Here is a 16,554-nt window from a genome sequence, read left to right on the forward strand (position 1 = left end):
AAACAGTTACCCTCAAAATGAAAATCCAGGCTTCAGAAATGGCATTTGTTAAATTACACAGTTTCTTTAGGACCTGCTGAGAGAATGTTTCTGTACACTACTTCTCTTTCACTCTGTAAGCACGATTTTCATTTGTGTTTTGAAGCTGATCTTTTATATGATTCTAATATGCTTCTCCTGTGTGTTTCAGATCGTAGATGGCAGCTGGCATAAGACACAGTTCTTTTTTCACACTCAGGACACGAATCAGCTTCCAGTTGTTCAAGTTAATGCACTTCCTCGCCTCAAACCAGGACAGCAGCACTTCATAGAAAGTGGCTCCATATGCTTCCTTTAAGGTTTCTGTCCTGGGTTTCTTGTGGCATCAACATGGAGTTGCTGCACAGATTGAGTACAAAAGTAATGATCCATTGCAGGCAAAATTACTAGGAAACTGAAGAATCATTTCAAGTGTTGTTGGTTAAAGAACCTCAGGAAGAAAAATACTTCCTCCTAAGGAGAAATGACATTGAAAAAATAAAAGAAAGAAAGAAAATACTAAAGCAATTTTCTTAAAGTATTTAAAAATAAATTTCTTGGTGCTTTCTTGCATAATTTTCTGGAATGGAGTATCTGAACATGGAGTTTTTCAGGACGTCAAGTGTTCTGAGCAATCTTTTCAACAGCACTGCACAAAAACCATCCTGAGGAAAGCTGGAGACGTATGATACTGAGGAGCAATACCTGCTAATGCTCCTAAATGTGCAATAGCTTTTATATGAAAAGTGAATCATGCCACACTACAACAAGTCTTCTTTTCTTAACCATTGCTTTATTCCAGTCCTTCGTGGACACACACATCTGAACAGATGGCACACTACCTCTTTTGTGTTTCCTGTCCATGTTGCCTTGGTGCTCTTCATAACACAGGGTGCTTATGGCCTCAGCAGAGATTATTTGAGTCCCTTTTTATCTTTCAGACTGTATGTGCTGGTTACATCAGGATATGTTTCTGTTGTGAAGGTACTTGTTTTAAACCGTTGGTCACATACTTCACATAATTGAAAACATTATTTATGTGGATTTCTTGTTTAAAATATTTTTGTGTACTATTTTGGAAAGGGTGTATAAGACAGCATATTGTATATGATGCATATAGTCAGAACAGTTTCCGTTACAGCCATTGTGAAAATCGTTGTAAGAACTACCTAAAGTAGTTTTGACTTTTAAATTCTGTATTTCAGTTAACATTGCTAATGCCAAAGCCATCTTAAGATGATGTATTCTGTATATATTTTGTAACTTCTGAAAAGATCTACTATAACATGTCTTCTGAATGGCTCCTGTTAAATTATAATCACCATTTCATCCTCTTAGAAATTTTTTTTTTCAAAATTTATTAGATTATTTTAGGTTTTTTAAAATAAGCCTAAAATGCTCAGTGAAGGGGGTTTTTTTAGTAAAAAAGAAGAGTTTTACTATTAGGAAAAGGACTCTTTATATTGATATGCCTCTATCTATTATCAATTCAAAGTGTGCTCAGCAGTACATGGCAAGGTGATACCAGACTGTATTTGAGGGAGCCCGGGAGTGTGCAAACAACCTGTCTGTCTTCACCTGCAATAAACCACACCACCAAAGTATAATAAAGTAAGCTTCCAAGCTATCTCTTTGTCTTTTACTATTCTGTTTCATATTGTACGGTTCATCCTTAGAAATTGTGAAAATCCTCTAGAAGGGCACTTTTCTTAGGTGGCAGTGTTTCTCCTCCCAAGGGGAAATGCATATGCTCTGTGCCATGGAATTCTGCCAGAGGGACGTTTGCTTTTACAAAGTAATGTATGTGCATATCCCATATTTTATTTTTTATCAAAGCATCATTTTTGACCACTTTGAGAAAAATCTGATAAAATGAAAAACAAAGCAAGATTACAAAAGAATGAGAAAATGTTTCACTTTATGCATTTTCACGATCAATACAGTGACATTATGATTTGACATTTGCTCTTAGTTGGGCTTTGGAGGTGATGTTTTGGCAAATGTTGGGGGTATTTTCTAAAATTATAAATTTTTAGAAAACGTCTGCTTCGTGTATATATTTATTCATTTCATGGTCCTGTTTTTGGGAGTTCTTAATCTCATAAATTATCTATTTTCAAAGCAAGGAGTTTAAAGTCTTACAAGGCTGCTGGGATGTGCGTTTCCGTAGTTGAGGCAAACATGCACATCCCACGCAGACAGCGGGCCCGGCGGCCGCTGCAGCGGGACACGGGCAGGTGAGGAGCGGTGCCCGGGCTCACCTGCCCGGGGAGCGTCACGACAGGGGCCGGCAGCGTGCTGGTGTGCGGCGCCGTGCGCGGCTCGGGAAGCCTGCTCTGTGCTCTGGAAAGCCTCCCTGGCTGGAACATCGGCCCCGGATCCCTGCAGGTCCCGGAGCCCCGCAGGTGCCATAGCCCGCAGGTCCCGGAGCCCTCAGGTCCCGGATCCCCGCAGGTCCCCAAGCCCCTCAGGTCCCGGACCCCCGCAGGTCCTCGAGCCCCGAGGCTCCCGTGGCCCTCAGGTCCCGGATTCCTGCAGTCCCCGCAGGTCCCCGAGCCCCGAGGCTCCCGAGGCCCTCAGGTCCCGTAGCCCGGCAGGTCCGAGGCCGCCCCCTGCGGCTGCGCTGGGGCCCGCGGCCGCCAGGAGGCGCCGCCGCGCAGCAGAGGCCGCGCGTGCCCCGTGAGGCCCCGCGGCGCGGCCATGGCGGAGCGGGACCGGGACGGGCCCGGGCGAGCGGCGGGCGGCGGGAAGATGTCCCTGCACAGGTACGGCACGGCGGCGGCCGCACGGGCTTCGGGAGCGCCTTCTCTGGGGCTCGGGAGGTAGTCCTGTGGCCCGCAGCTCCCGCGCGGGTGAGGCCCGACCGAGCGAGGGGCTGCGCGCTGCCTCCGCCCGGGGCAGAGCCTCGCTGGAGCGGCGATGGGCAGCGGGCTCTGCTGAGATCGTGCGGGGCAGGGAAGGGGAATCCCTGTTCAGAATAACTCCCCGTTCCTGGTTTGCAATGTTTGAAACCCTTTTCCCGGTTCCTGGAATGGCTTTGTGCTGCTGTTTCACAGCGCTCGTCAGGCGGGTGGGATTGCTGGGCTTGTCCTTCGGGCCCTCTCTAGCAGCAAACAGCAAGCACGTGGTGGGGAGAGGAAGGGAGATGGGTTAGGGCTGGCGTTTACCCCCTAGGAGCTGAAAATTGTGCGTTTGTGCTATTCTCGAAAACCTTACTGAAGTGGGGGAACTGTTATTTCTCTTTTCTGTTTGTCAGATTTAAAATAAAAGTGATGATTATTTCCGTTGACATATATAGAGACCTTTTTCTTAAGAGCGGGAGAAAGAGCTGTTTTGATAGCCTAGTTAAAAACATATGATCATATTTGTAGAGGAATATAATTTTTCACTGATACTTATTAGTTAAATTGATAAGTCTTACACATTGTGCCTGAAAGGTTCCCTGACTTTGGAGTCTGCCCTGCTGACAGCCAGAAGTTGTTTGGTTGACCATGTTCTCATGCTCTTCTTGTTCCAGTCTGAAAATGGGAGGCATTGTTCAGGGTTTAGTGTGAATCCATGAAATTTATTTTCTGTCTGCCTAAAGCTGGGAGTATTGTAAGCCAGCATGGTAGAGTGCAGATGATGCAAAAGGAGAAAAGCACAGGCTACAAGACAAGCTGGTAAGGGCTTGCTCTGTTTCCAGCTCTTCAGTTAGCATGTGGGTTTTTTTCTTTCAAGCATCTACAGTGTTGTAATGTGCCTGTGTTTGGAGATACTCCCTTGTGTTGTTTTGTCTGCCACCTTTCCTAATTCAGGATATTTGTATTTTCTCTCTGTACTTTCAAGGTGTACTTAAAATAGCTTTTCCTGAAAATGCTGATGGATAGCCTAGTGCCTGAGCAGGTACTTCCATAAGCCAGTAGGTGCAAAAAATGCTCCCTTATTGAGAAGTGTTTTTTACTTCTTTCAGGTGTGAAACCTGTAGCAAAGAAGAAGCTAAGTACAGATGTCCACGATGCATGAAATATTCGTGCAGGTATCTGTTATCTGAACTAAATAGTTTTGATTATTTCCCCCATTCATGTGCTGAACATGTTAATTCCTTTTTTTTGTCATTTCAGCCTGTTGTGTGTAAAGAAACATAAGCTTGCACTGAGCTGTAACGGAGTCAGGGATAAAACAGCATTTGTCTCTGTAAATGAATTTACTGACTTGAACCTTCTGAGTGGTAAGAACATACTGTGTGCATTCTAAAACTCCCTGGTTTTACTAGGCTGGCACTACATTTTTCTGTGCTCTATTCAACCTTCAGATTATCGTTTCCTGGAAGACGTAGGAAGGACAGCTGATGCTGCTGCTCGACATTGTGTTGTGCATAGTCCAGCAACAAAAAGACTTGTAAGTTTTTGATTCTTCTTTTGCTGTGCTGGAATTAGGGTTGGCTACCTTTGAGTTCCCACTGAGGTAGTCCCAATCCAGATTCCAGAGTTATGAAGATATGAATGATCCTGAATTTTAGAGCCAGAAATCAAAAGAAGTCTCTAGGTTTGTGCAGCAATAGTATTGATGCCTACATCCAGTTGCTTGGAAGAAAAGATCACTAACATTTCTTAAAATTTATGTATGACCACTGTTGCTGTTGGATGATAGATGTGTGTTAAGAAAGCCTGAATGTTTCCTTACACCTCCACAACTTTTGAATTTTTTAATACACGCTTCCTAGGTAAACAATGGATTTATTAATCACCTAAAAATTGTTAAGTGGTTCAAATTTTTTCATGTTTTTATTTTTTTCCAGTTATACTGCTTGAGAAACAAAGCTCGAGGGTGTAATATTGAGCTAAAAACACTGCCGATTGGATTCACAAAAAGAAGAGAAAATTCTACCACCTTCAATTCGATGTGAGTCTTCAGTTGGTTACAGTCAGCAATATTTTGAGCACATAATTATGAGAATTTGACTTCATACCAATATGCTTGCTTTGAAATCTGTTAGATGCACTTTGTTTTGCAAAAGCTGTTTAATATTTCATGCTTTACGTTTTCATTTTCTTTGGGTTCTTTGAGCTCAGTTTAACAGCTTACATAATTCATGCTTTATTTTGAAAAATGCTAACACTGGGTAACAGAACAAAGAATCAGTGCTGTTGTGGTCTTTTCTTTTAATTAACACTTGGGGGTTTTTTGCTGGTAAAAGAAAATGCTACTTTGGAGGTTTTATGATAGAGGATTGATTGATGTAGAAAGCTTGTACAAATACCTGCCTCTGAAAAGGCTAACTTCAAACCTGAAGAGGTGCTTCAGTACCCGAGTTGCATTCTGTGATGGGAGTTCCTGTGCTGCAGAATGGGAATGTTTGGTACAGAACAGCTTAGAGAGACAAGTGCGGACAGATACAAATTCAGGAAGAAGGCTGAGTAAAATTGAAATATTTCTTCCTTTATCCATGCTGTGGTTTTTCTCTGATATTCAGAGATTGTATTTTAAAGTATTTTCACAGTGAAAATGAAAGAAATTGTGAAGTATTTCATTGTGACAGGAATCCGGTCTGCAGTTCAGCTTAGTGGTACACTGGGGTCAAATATAAATGCCTTCTGAGCATCTCGCAGCAGTGACGTCCCTGATGGCTCATATGCCCATGATGGCTCCTTTACTTGTTCTGTTCATGGTCTCGGGTTTGGTGGCAGTTTGTGATTTCCCTCTGTTCTGGGAGCTGTGTGCTCCACGGTGCCGGTCTCTGGCTGGCCACCAGAGGTCTGTCTCTGACAGAGTAATAACCCACCTGCAAGCTGCTCAACACACCCACCAGGTTCGTTCAGGCTGCTCTAGGGAAAAACACAGGCAAGTTTGGTTTTGCACATAGAGTACATTTAGCAGAACATTAGGCATCAAATAGATGTACAGTGTAACCTTTTAAAGTTACATATTTTACCAGTTCTGTTAGAGAAAATCCAGACAACCAATGGAAAGAAAGGATATCTGAGGTATTTTCTCCTCCCTCTGCCCCAGATTTATAGGTCTCCTCTCAAAACAGACCAGGCCTGTCCCAGACTTTGCAGAGGTTGTCTCCCTCTGCACTGACTTCCCTGACTTTGGCTGCATGCTCTACCTTATACAGATCCCTTTTATTAGTCTCATGCTGGAAAAAGTACCTCAGGCTTAGAGCTGAGCTTCACTTTAATGGGGAATTTCCTCAGTGTTACAGATAAAACAACATAAACACACTTAACCAGTACAGGGTAAGGAGCAGCCCTCAAGAGCAAGTGCAGGAAGCCCAGGAATGCTGGGGTCAGTAGGTAAGAGGACAGAAGAGGACACAGACACAGGCAGGTTTGACATGGTTGGGAAGATCCTGGGCATGGTACAGTGCTGTAATGACAGACATTTGGCTTCACGTACCATTTTCTTTTTCCTCTAGAAAGCTTTTTTGGGTACACACTGAAGTGTCGCTTGTGTTGAGGACAAATTAAGAAGGGGCAAGGAAGGTGACTTATTGGTGAATAGGCATGGAAATATTTCAAAGGCTTTCTGGTAAAATGCCTTACTGGTTGGTGTCATTCATAAGGTCCTGGGGAACTTTTGTTGCTGTGGAATGGTAGCTTCTATGGAACTTTTACATCTCACCAGAAAGGACTTGATAACATTCTCTGTCCTGAAGAGCATAAGAAATCACTGCCCCTCTCTTGCAAATGCTGTCCATGGGTATGGAATATGCTCAGTGATTATTACACAAAGGATGTATTTCCTCTCTATTGCTGCTGCTGTTTTTCACTCAGGAATTCACTCAGTGATGCAGGTTAAAAATTAACACCAGGTTTTGGGAATTTGTTTTTTGGTTTTTTGATTGTTTGGTTTGTTTTTTTAATTGGTATGTTCTGCCTACTCTCTTTAAATGGGTTCTAAGGAATCAAGTTTGGTCAAACCAGTGATTATCAGGCATTTAGCGCCTGTGTCACAGGACTTCATGACACCCATAACATTTTGTTGAACATCACATTGAAATGAGGTAAAGCTGTGCAAATAGTCATCTATCCATTATATGAGTTTAGCACCTGACAGTGCTCAGGGCCTGGTGTGTCACTCTCCTCTAGTTGTGAGCCCCTTCTCACTCTGTTTGTCAGTTGAGATTTGTAGACAGATTGCTCCAGAGGGTGGAGGCTGGAAGCTGCTCAACATCTGTGCGTGGAAAACTGAGAACAGGCTTCTCCCTTGTCCTCTTGACACCCTCCTGTGAGCCAAGCTGTTGGGCAGTACACAGCAGGAAGGAGAGTAGGCCAGAACTAGGAAGTACAAGATGTATTCTTGTGTCATCCCCTGCCTGTTCCAGCGCTGGAGGACACATCAGTGTTGTTTTGAAGTGTTAGCCAGACTCTGCACTTCCTGGATTCCATGAATTTGTGTGCTAAATCCGATGTTGTGGAAGCATACGTGCCAATGCTGGGCAACACATGGGTTAGACTAATGTGTAATATTGAATATCTAGGTAATGGAGGGTCATTAGAAAGTAGTGTCTGAGTCCAGAGTGTGAACTCATGGTGCATCTGACTTCTTATCCATAAATTATTTTTAAAGGGCTTCTTCACCCTACATTTCTTGTGGTGTCCTTATTTTCAATACAGCTGAGAGTTGCCCCCTGTATACATTCTTCCATGGAGTTGATGGGGTGAATTGCTGGGATAGGGGACCTCTGGGAAAAGGGTGAAGGGTGAGGCCAGGGTGAATCCAAGGGCAGGAGCACCAACTGGGAAGCTCCAGCCAGCAGGTCAAACAGGAAGAGGGGAATGAGCTTGCAAGTCCATGGCTCCTGTTCCCTGGCAGGAGATGATGTAGTGAGACACTGAAATGGGGCAGTGCAGTTCCCTGAGCTCGGCAGCTTGTGCTGCCCTACTCCAGCCCTCCCTGCTGCTTGCACTGTCATAGACATCTCCAGCCAGCTTCTTCCACACTCCACAGCATATATCTCCCAGACAAAATCGTTTTTACCTCTCCTCCCCACCAAGAGGGACCAGAGGTCTACAAACCTTTCTTGTAGCAGCCATGCTTGCAGCCTGGGAGCATTTGGTCAGAGGGGTATATGTGGGAGGAGGAAGTTTTCATGTTGCCTCACCTCTTCAATGTAATTGTGAGAAAAAAATACAGTGTGGGGATTTGGGACTAACATAATTTAGGAGATCATTATTGTTACACTTCGAGGTACACCTGGATCTAAAATGTCAGCTCTAATCCTTAGCTAGGTGAGATAATTCCAATTATTGTTTGAAGTGTTGATTTTGAGAATATAGCAAGGAGTTTTCTGAGCTGGGTTTTGACTTAATATAGCACCACTGGAGCTGTTAAACTTGAATTTAGTTGTTACTTAGTACATAGGTTTGCTTGCCTTCTTGAACCCATGAAGAAGAAAGTTAAGTTGCTGAAGGAAGTCAATATTATCCAAAACTGTACGAGCTGAATGCCCAGTACTTCATTTAAACTTCACTGCATTCTGACAGAGTATTGGGTATTGTCAGATTAAAGGATAACTGGTCTGTCATTAAACTTCATGTCCTTTTAATCACTTTTATGAATTCAAAGGGAAAGAGACAGGAAATACTACAGTATTTGAACTTTGACGTAAGATATCCTGTGTACTAATATTTTAAGAATACTAGTTGCTAAATTGAAGCAGAATCATCAGTGAATCACTATCTTTGACAGGCTGCCAGTGAAATACTTCTGTAGAGCCAGAACTGCAGCTGATATCTTAAGATGTGATTAATTTGGAATGTTTGTCAATATTTTAGTTTGCATATATATATGTATACACACACACATATTTAAAAACACCTTCTAAACATGTTTAAAACAGTTCTGCTACATTCTAGACAAAACTGAGAGGAAATGCTCAAAGGAAGCCTAGGTGAGAAAATTAAGCTTTATGAGGTATTTCATATATTTTTAAAGAAATGTGTAAATATTAGACACTTCTAGAAATCTGCCAAGGCACTTAACAGGTATGTCCAAGTTCAGAATCATTTTAGATCAGTCCTTTAATTGTCAGCAGCTGTACTGTCTACAGTCTCAGTTTTTTGAGCATCTTCTTAGGTACTGCTATAACTGTAAATGTGGTGAAAATTTTTGCAGTTCTTCTGAGAGCCGGCTGGAGGAGACAGCCACTTTGTATATACTGCTGCTGTCTTTGTAACATCAGAAGTAAAAATGTTTCCATTGTTGCAGTGAAAAATTTTTAAATCATCTGCATGTAGTTCTGGGGGAACTACGGTTGAAGACAAAGGAAGTTGTTGGAAGTTTTAGGAGAAATGAAAGGTAGATAGTCACTTTTTGTAAAACTGTAGTTGTGAAACAGCCTGTGCAGTTCTGAATGTATTTTGCATCTACATCTCATGCAGAGAGAGCTTGGCTCCCCTTTTCCCTCTGATCCATTTCCATGCTTCTGAAGTAGCCAGAATAGGAGATGAAGCCAAGCAGTGCAGGGATGGGCTATGATGCTGCTTTTACTGACATCATTGATGTGCTTCTGCTCCACCCACATCTCTGCTGTTTGGTAGTTTTATAGTCAGTACCCAAAAAACCAGGGCACTTTTGGAGGGGCATTCCATGGCAGCAGAGTGGCATGGAATGCTTCATGGAGTGAGCTGTTAGTCAAATGAGATGACTTATTCAATTAGGCATTTTCATTTAGAAAATGAACATACTACATGTCCATTGTATTTGAAGGAAATATTACCCCAGTGAACCATAATGGAAAATTAAGTCAGTGAGATCTGGAGCCAGGATATCTAACTTTGATCAGAACTTGTTGTGAAGCAGCCTTGATAGCATCTACAGCTGACATCAAGTTCTCTGGGCACACATCAGTGATGGTGATGAAGGCTTCACTTCAATAACAGGCACCCAGCAGGTTGTTTTTTAAGACTTCATTATACAGTGAGGCTATTCCTGTTCCAAGCTTCTTTTTTTCTTGCCTACTTTTATCCTGTTCTTAAACTGTCTTGCCTCTTTCTGCTTGCCATTTACTTCCAGGCAAAAGTACTGTGAAGAGAGATGAAGTCAGTAGTTGCCAGTTATGCTATTAGTTTGCTGAGAAAAAAAAATCAACATTTCTGTTATATCAAAGTGGAATTTTTTTATGAGAAATGAGCTTTTTAACTTCAGCTTCCCTGATTCACAGCACTTTCTGTGCACTATTCCATAGACTAGATTGTGCCTGGAAGGGGGAGGGAGGGCGGAAGTCTGAGAAGAATCCTCTAAGCTGATTTTACAGCTGCAGTGATGAACTCAGTCTGCCTCAGTGAGCCCACAGGGAATCAGTCTTGCATGTGAAATGAGGATGTGCTGTGTGACAGCCATTTACAGACACATATAGAGTGTTCCTAGCAACAGGTAGCAGATAGCTAGAAGTTCTTTTTGGAGTATTTCTTTTTCTAGTGCCTGTGTTAGAGACAGTCCTTGGGCCACATACATGTTTCTGTGAGCTGTGTTGTGGTTTGTCTTTCTCATGCTTTGGCTGTCTTGATTTAAAGATCAAGGTGTCGCAGAAAGGGTCACTTAGAATAGATGAACATGGCCTGTTTGCAAAAATTGTGGAATATGGTGAGTTAAATGAAAACATGCTACCAAGCCTCATGTCAGTTAATAGCATAGAACAAAACCCTCATCTGAACAGTCCTTATAAACATTTTATGTGTCCGTCATAAGCATTTCCTTCAGCTGATGTTGGTGACCCTATTTCTGTGTATAAAGCTTACTAACTTTTACTAGTCTCTCTGGGAAAGTGCTTTGAAATAACACCATTCCATGTTAAATGGCAGATATTAATGTGTCTGAGAGGAATCACAAGCTTGTTAATCACAAGTGAACTAGTTACATAACCTTATTGATATTCCAGTTTGCTCTGTGTGTGTGGTACCATTGGTGCTTCCTTCAGCTGTCAAGATAAGAATTGCAAAACCTTGTTTTACTTACCTTGCAAAAAACTCCCAAAATTCCACTCAATGGTTTTGAGTTATTTCAAAACATTTTGCAGTTTGGTAATGTAAGACTGTCATACCAATGTGCAAAAGAGCATAAAATTCATGGGCCCAAATACTATGTCAACTTCTGGTTATATATATATGCTATATGATTAATAACATTTTCCATGTTACCCTCCAGCTCTGGCTGTAGAGTCTTCTTACCTCTTCCAGACCTGATGTTCTCTAATTCCACATTCTCATTCTCTACTTTAACAAACACGAGCAGAGAGAAGGGAGGAATCACAAGGCATGCTGCACAACTCTGCTGAGGCATATATTTGCTTTGGGGACCCTGGACTTCATTAATTTGTTTTAATCTAATTATTACTTTCTTGGAGCTGGAGGTTCCTGCTTGCTCTTTTATTTGGTAAATACTAATGCATGTGATTTTACTTATACTCCAGAAAGTATAGTTCAGCTGTAAAGCTCACTTTTCTCCTAGGAACATCTAGGTATGGGAATTACTTATTTAATAAGCTCACTTTATAAAAAGTGCTTGCATTTAAAAATTGATATCACAGTTACTTGATCTTAGCAGCTAAGTTTATTGTTTTGCTAGTGAATGCACGTACACTTCTTTCTGCAGCCAGCTAGAACCTGCTGGATAATGTTTCATTTGCCTGATAAACAAATTAAACAACATGTTGGAACAACACCATGTTTACTTTTTATTGTAGACCAGAATCTTTGCATAACTGAGGGTGATTATCCTGGATGCAATGATTCATCATAATAATGTTTTAAAAAGTAGTTTAAAAAAAAGACATCATTAGATGTCCCTGGGCTTCACAGGTGTTTGACTCCAATTTCTAAATCTTTGCTGTTTGTCATGATTGTGAGTTTCTGAACCAGAGCCAAAGGCCAGGAACCTACCTTTTAGATTGTGCTTTCTCTCAGGGAGTTCTTTCTGAAAAGTTTCCACAGATTTTTTGCAAATGAGCAAAAAGGCAAATAGAGACTGCCTGATGTAGCAAAGTATTCTCTAGAAATACTGCCTGAGATGATACTGCTCTTAAGCTATGCTTCAGTAGCTTCTGTTCTCAGGTATTACTTATGGTAGCTGGAAAGGGAAGGTGGGTTTTAAAAATAACAACTGACATACAGAAGAAAGGAATGTGACATCACTTTGTCTCTACCAGAAGTTTTACGATCTTTCTGTAAAATGTTTGTTCTTTCTAACTTCTCTTATCCATGTTATGCCAGAAGGCAGCTTCCTTCCCTGGCCATGACACATTTTCTGTTGAGGCCATCATTGCTGGAAAAGGTTGAGTCCCCTGTGTTCTGTAGGACCCAGCCTCACCTGGGACTCTGGCTACTATTGTTGTAGAGGTTTGGTAATCTGCCCTGGGTGATATGCCAAAAAGCAGTTTCATTTTCTGAAATTAAAGCTGGACTATACTCACTTTTAAAATGTGATCAGTTAATTGGTGATATATTATTATATTTGTAAGGAACAGATTTTCATTCCATGAGGATTTGAAATTTAGCAGGATGTGGGAGCATTTCATCTTTCAAAGGCCATCTCAGTTTCTCTGCATGCCCCTTTTACTCTTTGAAGCCATTCAAAATCTTAATCATGTATTTTCTTCTGCACCCATGCTGTAGGTTGCCAAGCTTTATCACAGGAAAAAAAAAAGGTAGTTGTTATCAACTATGACTAAGAATATGCATTTCTTTTTGTTTTCAGGGAGAACAAGTTCTACTGGCATTTGAAGCTCGTATTTCCTCACTGTCATGCTGAATACACTTTAAAAGGGTACAGAACTTTAAAAAAGATTTTTATAAAGTTTAAATTAATCTGCTGAAGTTGTACTGCAAAATATTTTGATCAGTTCTTACTGAGTTCAGTTATACAAGGTAAACTCAGGTATTAATTTTAGTCTTAAATAAAAGAGCAAGTCAATCTAAAAATATTGAAAGTTGTGTAGTCCTTTTCTCTCTGAAAGCTAGCAGACTTTCCAAATCAGGCATAATGTTTGTTAGTCCTTTTCTCTGTGTAAATAGAGAGTTTGCATATTCATAATATTCATAACCCCCACACCTGACATATTGTCTTCTCACGGAGCAGATGTTCAGCACAATTTGCCACCCCTCCTCACCTGCACTCTGGAACTGACCTTCATACAGGGTGAAATGGTTGCATTGTTTACTTTGTAGGAAAGTCCACAAATACGTTCTGAAAAGGCAAAAAAATAAGCTTTTATTGACGAATGTTTCTCCTTTTTTCCTAGCCTGAAGGGAGATGAGAATTATGTGCTTGTCTGCTCCTAGGGCTGCAGGAACAGCATGTTTCTTTCACAGGGTTAGAAACTAGAGATATGCATCTGTTTACTCCTCATCCGTGCCTGTGAAATCCCAGTGCTGAAAGTGAGATAAAGCTACCCATATCTGTGCAGTATTGATACACATTTATGATCCTCCCATAAACTACTCAGCTGTGCCACTGTAGCATGCTAATACACAGCTTCCTCCAGGTGACTCACAATAGATTTGTGTACATGATGAAGGATGTCTCACATGCTTGATTTTTATCTTTGCTGAAAGGGTGCCTGACGATAGAACACTTGCTGATATCCTCAAGCCATACATTGATCCAGTGGAGTCAGATCCTGTAGTTTGTCAAAGGTGTGTATTGAATAACTTTCCTGCCTGGTTGATCTAATGCACTAATAAAAGGGAATGGTTCTGAATACGTGGCTTAAATTAGCTGCACTATCAGCTTGCAGAGCTGAGTTCCCAGTCAGCAGTACACCTTTAATTCCTGTGACAAAAACCATCCTAACATTCATCAAAAAACTAACCCTGGGGTCCAAATTTAAACCAGCCAAAAAAATTAAGAAATTGACTCATGGCATAAAGACCAAATAAAGCAACTGTAATTCTGAAAAATGTAACCATAATTAACTTCAGTGGAGGTGACAGTAAACCTTCAGAATAATTAGAAAAACATGCTAATAACTATAACCCTCATTTATAGAAAACATCTAGTATGTGACAAATTATTGTTTTAATGAAAAAATACATTACTTTGCCTGTTGACATGCATAAGAGATCCATCTCTTATGGATGACAGGAAGAAAAGTCATTGTACATAATTTCTGCATCTTTGCTGCTTTTCTTTTTTTTCAGATTAAAAATCTATACAGCATCTCCTCAATCAGATGTACGAATTTTAATGAAAATAGAAAACAGGAGCCGAAACTCTGTCAGGTAAGGTGGTTCTTGAGTTTATATGCTTACTAATTAAAAATATCAAGAATATTTAACATGTTTCTTAGTCCTTAATATTACAATTGGAGATTACATAATCTCATGGATTAAACTTTAGTGAGTAATTACAAATGGATATAAAAATGATTTGGCAGAAATGCTAATTCTTTGTCTTTTATTATGTCAGCATTGACATTTCTGTGCAATTATTGAATGAGTGTGCCCGTACCTAAACTGCTTCAGCAGCAGTCCATGCCAATGTAACAGAGCACAGCTTTGTGTTAAAATGCTAAATAATTGTATTGACCCACAGAAATGCATACATCCATTTCTTTCTGGAAGTTGTGCTGTGGATGTGTTAACTCCAGAGGGAGTTGAAGTGATAGTCAAGGAGAGTTATCTTTTTTAATTAGTGCAGCAAAAATTATGTGTTTATCACAATCCAGTAACTGCATTTGAAATTACACATTTTTCTCAAAGTTACTTGCTCATCACTCTTCATTTTACCACATTTCTGGGTGTGGGCTTTTATGTCTTCAGAATTCAGGCTTGTGCAGAAGTGTTTTCTTTTTTTTCAGAACAGACAATAATCTTGAACTTCAAAATTAAGTTTCAAATAAATATTTTTTGCTAGTATAAATACTCCACCCTGTTGTCATTGTTACTGAAAAGGATATGTATCAGCTTAGTAGCATAACTTACTGTGGTTCACCAGTGATTCCTAGTTAGGCATCTGAAATTACATTTTTGTCTTCAAATGTAACAAATGTAAATAATGTGCTTCCCTAAAATATGATACATTATTTCTAAGGGGGAAATAAGTGTATATTGCAAGAATTTTGCTGTAACTTAGCAGTTTATGCTGGGGATTTTTCCCAGTAATGTTAAAAAATGTGTAATGTACTTTTCAATTCAAATTCAAGTGCAAACTCTTAAAGATTTTGATTGATTTTTTTTCTTTTTGCAGTCATTATTTGATATATGGTTGTGACACTTGCCATCAGAATTGGCAGCTAGAAACCTGTTGTTTTTAAGCGAGTTTGAAGATACAGAGCCCTGGTTCTTATATGCAGGGAGAAAACATGAAACTGGGTACTTGGGCTACCCAGTACCCTATGAGTGTTGTAAGTGGGAATAGTGAGTTCTCATTTGTGGACACTGAAATTCTAAGGGAGCAGCTGTTTCAACTCAATATTCAGAATTCCACGGAGCTTGATGGGTTTCATCCCAGAGTACTGAAAGAGGTATTGGATGTTATGGCAAGACCCCTCTTGATCATGCATTAAAGGCCTGAGGTCTGAGGAGGTCCCTGTTGACTGGATGTCATGTTTTGACCTAGCAGGCAGCTAAACACAGCTCAGATACTCACACAACCCCTCACATCCCCAGGGGGAGGGGGAAGAGATTCAGAAAGAAAAAATTTAAATTCTTCTGTTGAGATAAAGATAGTTTAATAGGACAAAAAAGGAAAGGATGAGAATGATAAAATAATTAGAATATACAAAACAAGTGATGCCCAGTGAAGTTGCTTGCTCTCCACTGAGCAGTGTCCAGCCAGTTCCCAAGTAGCAGCGCCCAGCCAGCTTTGCCTTTAATTTAATTTAATTTGCCTTTAATATTGACCATGTGTGATACAGTATCAGGTATCCCTTTGGCCAGCTGGGATCCTCTGTCCTTGCTGTGTCTTCTCCCAGCTTCTTGTGCCTTCCAGACTACTTGCAGGTGGGGTGGTGTGAGGAGCTGAAATGTAAGCAGTGGTCTTTCACTTTTTTTTTTTTTTTTTTTTTTTTTTTTTAAGAAAGAAGGAAAAGTTGTTTATTTAACAGCTGTGTAGAAAGTTTGGGAAAGAAACTACCTTAATATAGAAGTTGACTGTCTCATGTGCTCATTAAGGCTTTTTCATTACTTAATCATTTGCCCCTTCTGAAGTATCTATAGCATTTCCTTATGTCACAGATTTGAGCAGGAATTCTCTAACCTAAATATTCTCAAGTGTATAGTCATCTGTATTCTGTGTTGGTTGATAATGAGGTTGGAGTAATTGGTATACATTCCACTTAGTGAATGTAAAGTTTCATGTACAGGAAAACCAGTAGAAAGTTAAAATAGGGGTGTATCTTGACTTGAGAACTGCAGTTCCTCACTTGGAAATTATGTGAATCTCTTCATATAAGTTTGTGGAGGAGGCCCAGCTGGGGCAGTGCAGACAGGTCAAGGAAACAGCATACTGAAAAAAAAAAATTCCTCCTGTGAAAGGAAAGAACAAAGTTTGTTTGAAATGGTGGGACTGCTATGTCAGCATAAAGTCACTTCGGTCAACATAAGCTGTGTC

The 16,554-nt window shown here is 40.6% G+C and overlaps 2 protein-coding genes across 2 annotated transcripts in view; both read left to right on the forward strand.

The window, feature by feature from the left end:
* Window positions 1-579, forward strand: part of COL24A1 (collagen type XXIV alpha 1 chain) — a 118,401-nt gene extending 117,822 nt beyond the window's left edge. The window contains exon 60 of the mRNA XM_041483470.1: window positions 191-579. Within this exon, the coding sequence (XP_041339404.1) occupies window positions 191-337 (147 nt within the window). The 3' untranslated portion in view covers window positions 338-579. The remainder of the gene's footprint in view (window positions 1-190) is intronic.
* Window positions 580-2,703: 2,124 nt separating this feature from the next.
* ZNHIT6 (zinc finger HIT-type containing 6) overlaps window positions 2,704-16,554 on the forward strand; it is a 31,174-nt gene continuing 17,323 nt past the window's right edge. Inside the window, exons 1-8 of the mRNA XM_041483469.1 lie at window positions 2,704-2,783; window positions 3,971-4,036; window positions 4,122-4,228; window positions 4,313-4,398; window positions 4,799-4,902; window positions 12,700-12,768; window positions 13,557-13,637; window positions 14,142-14,222. Of these exons, the coding sequence (XP_041339403.1) occupies window positions 2,719-2,783; window positions 3,971-4,036; window positions 4,122-4,228; window positions 4,313-4,398; window positions 4,799-4,902; window positions 12,700-12,768; window positions 13,557-13,637; window positions 14,142-14,222 (659 nt within the window). The 5' untranslated portion in view covers window positions 2,704-2,718. The remainder of the gene's footprint in view (window positions 2,784-3,970; window positions 4,037-4,121; window positions 4,229-4,312; window positions 4,399-4,798; window positions 4,903-12,699; window positions 12,769-13,556; window positions 13,638-14,141; window positions 14,223-16,554) is intronic.

This window comes from Pyrgilauda ruficollis, unplaced genomic scaffold (genome assembly GCF_017590135.1).
Source record: "Pyrgilauda ruficollis isolate IOZ18807 unplaced genomic scaffold, ASM1759013v1 scaffold6, whole genome shotgun sequence".
Taxonomy (NCBI): Eukaryota; Metazoa; Chordata; class Aves; order Passeriformes; family Passeridae; genus Pyrgilauda; species Pyrgilauda ruficollis.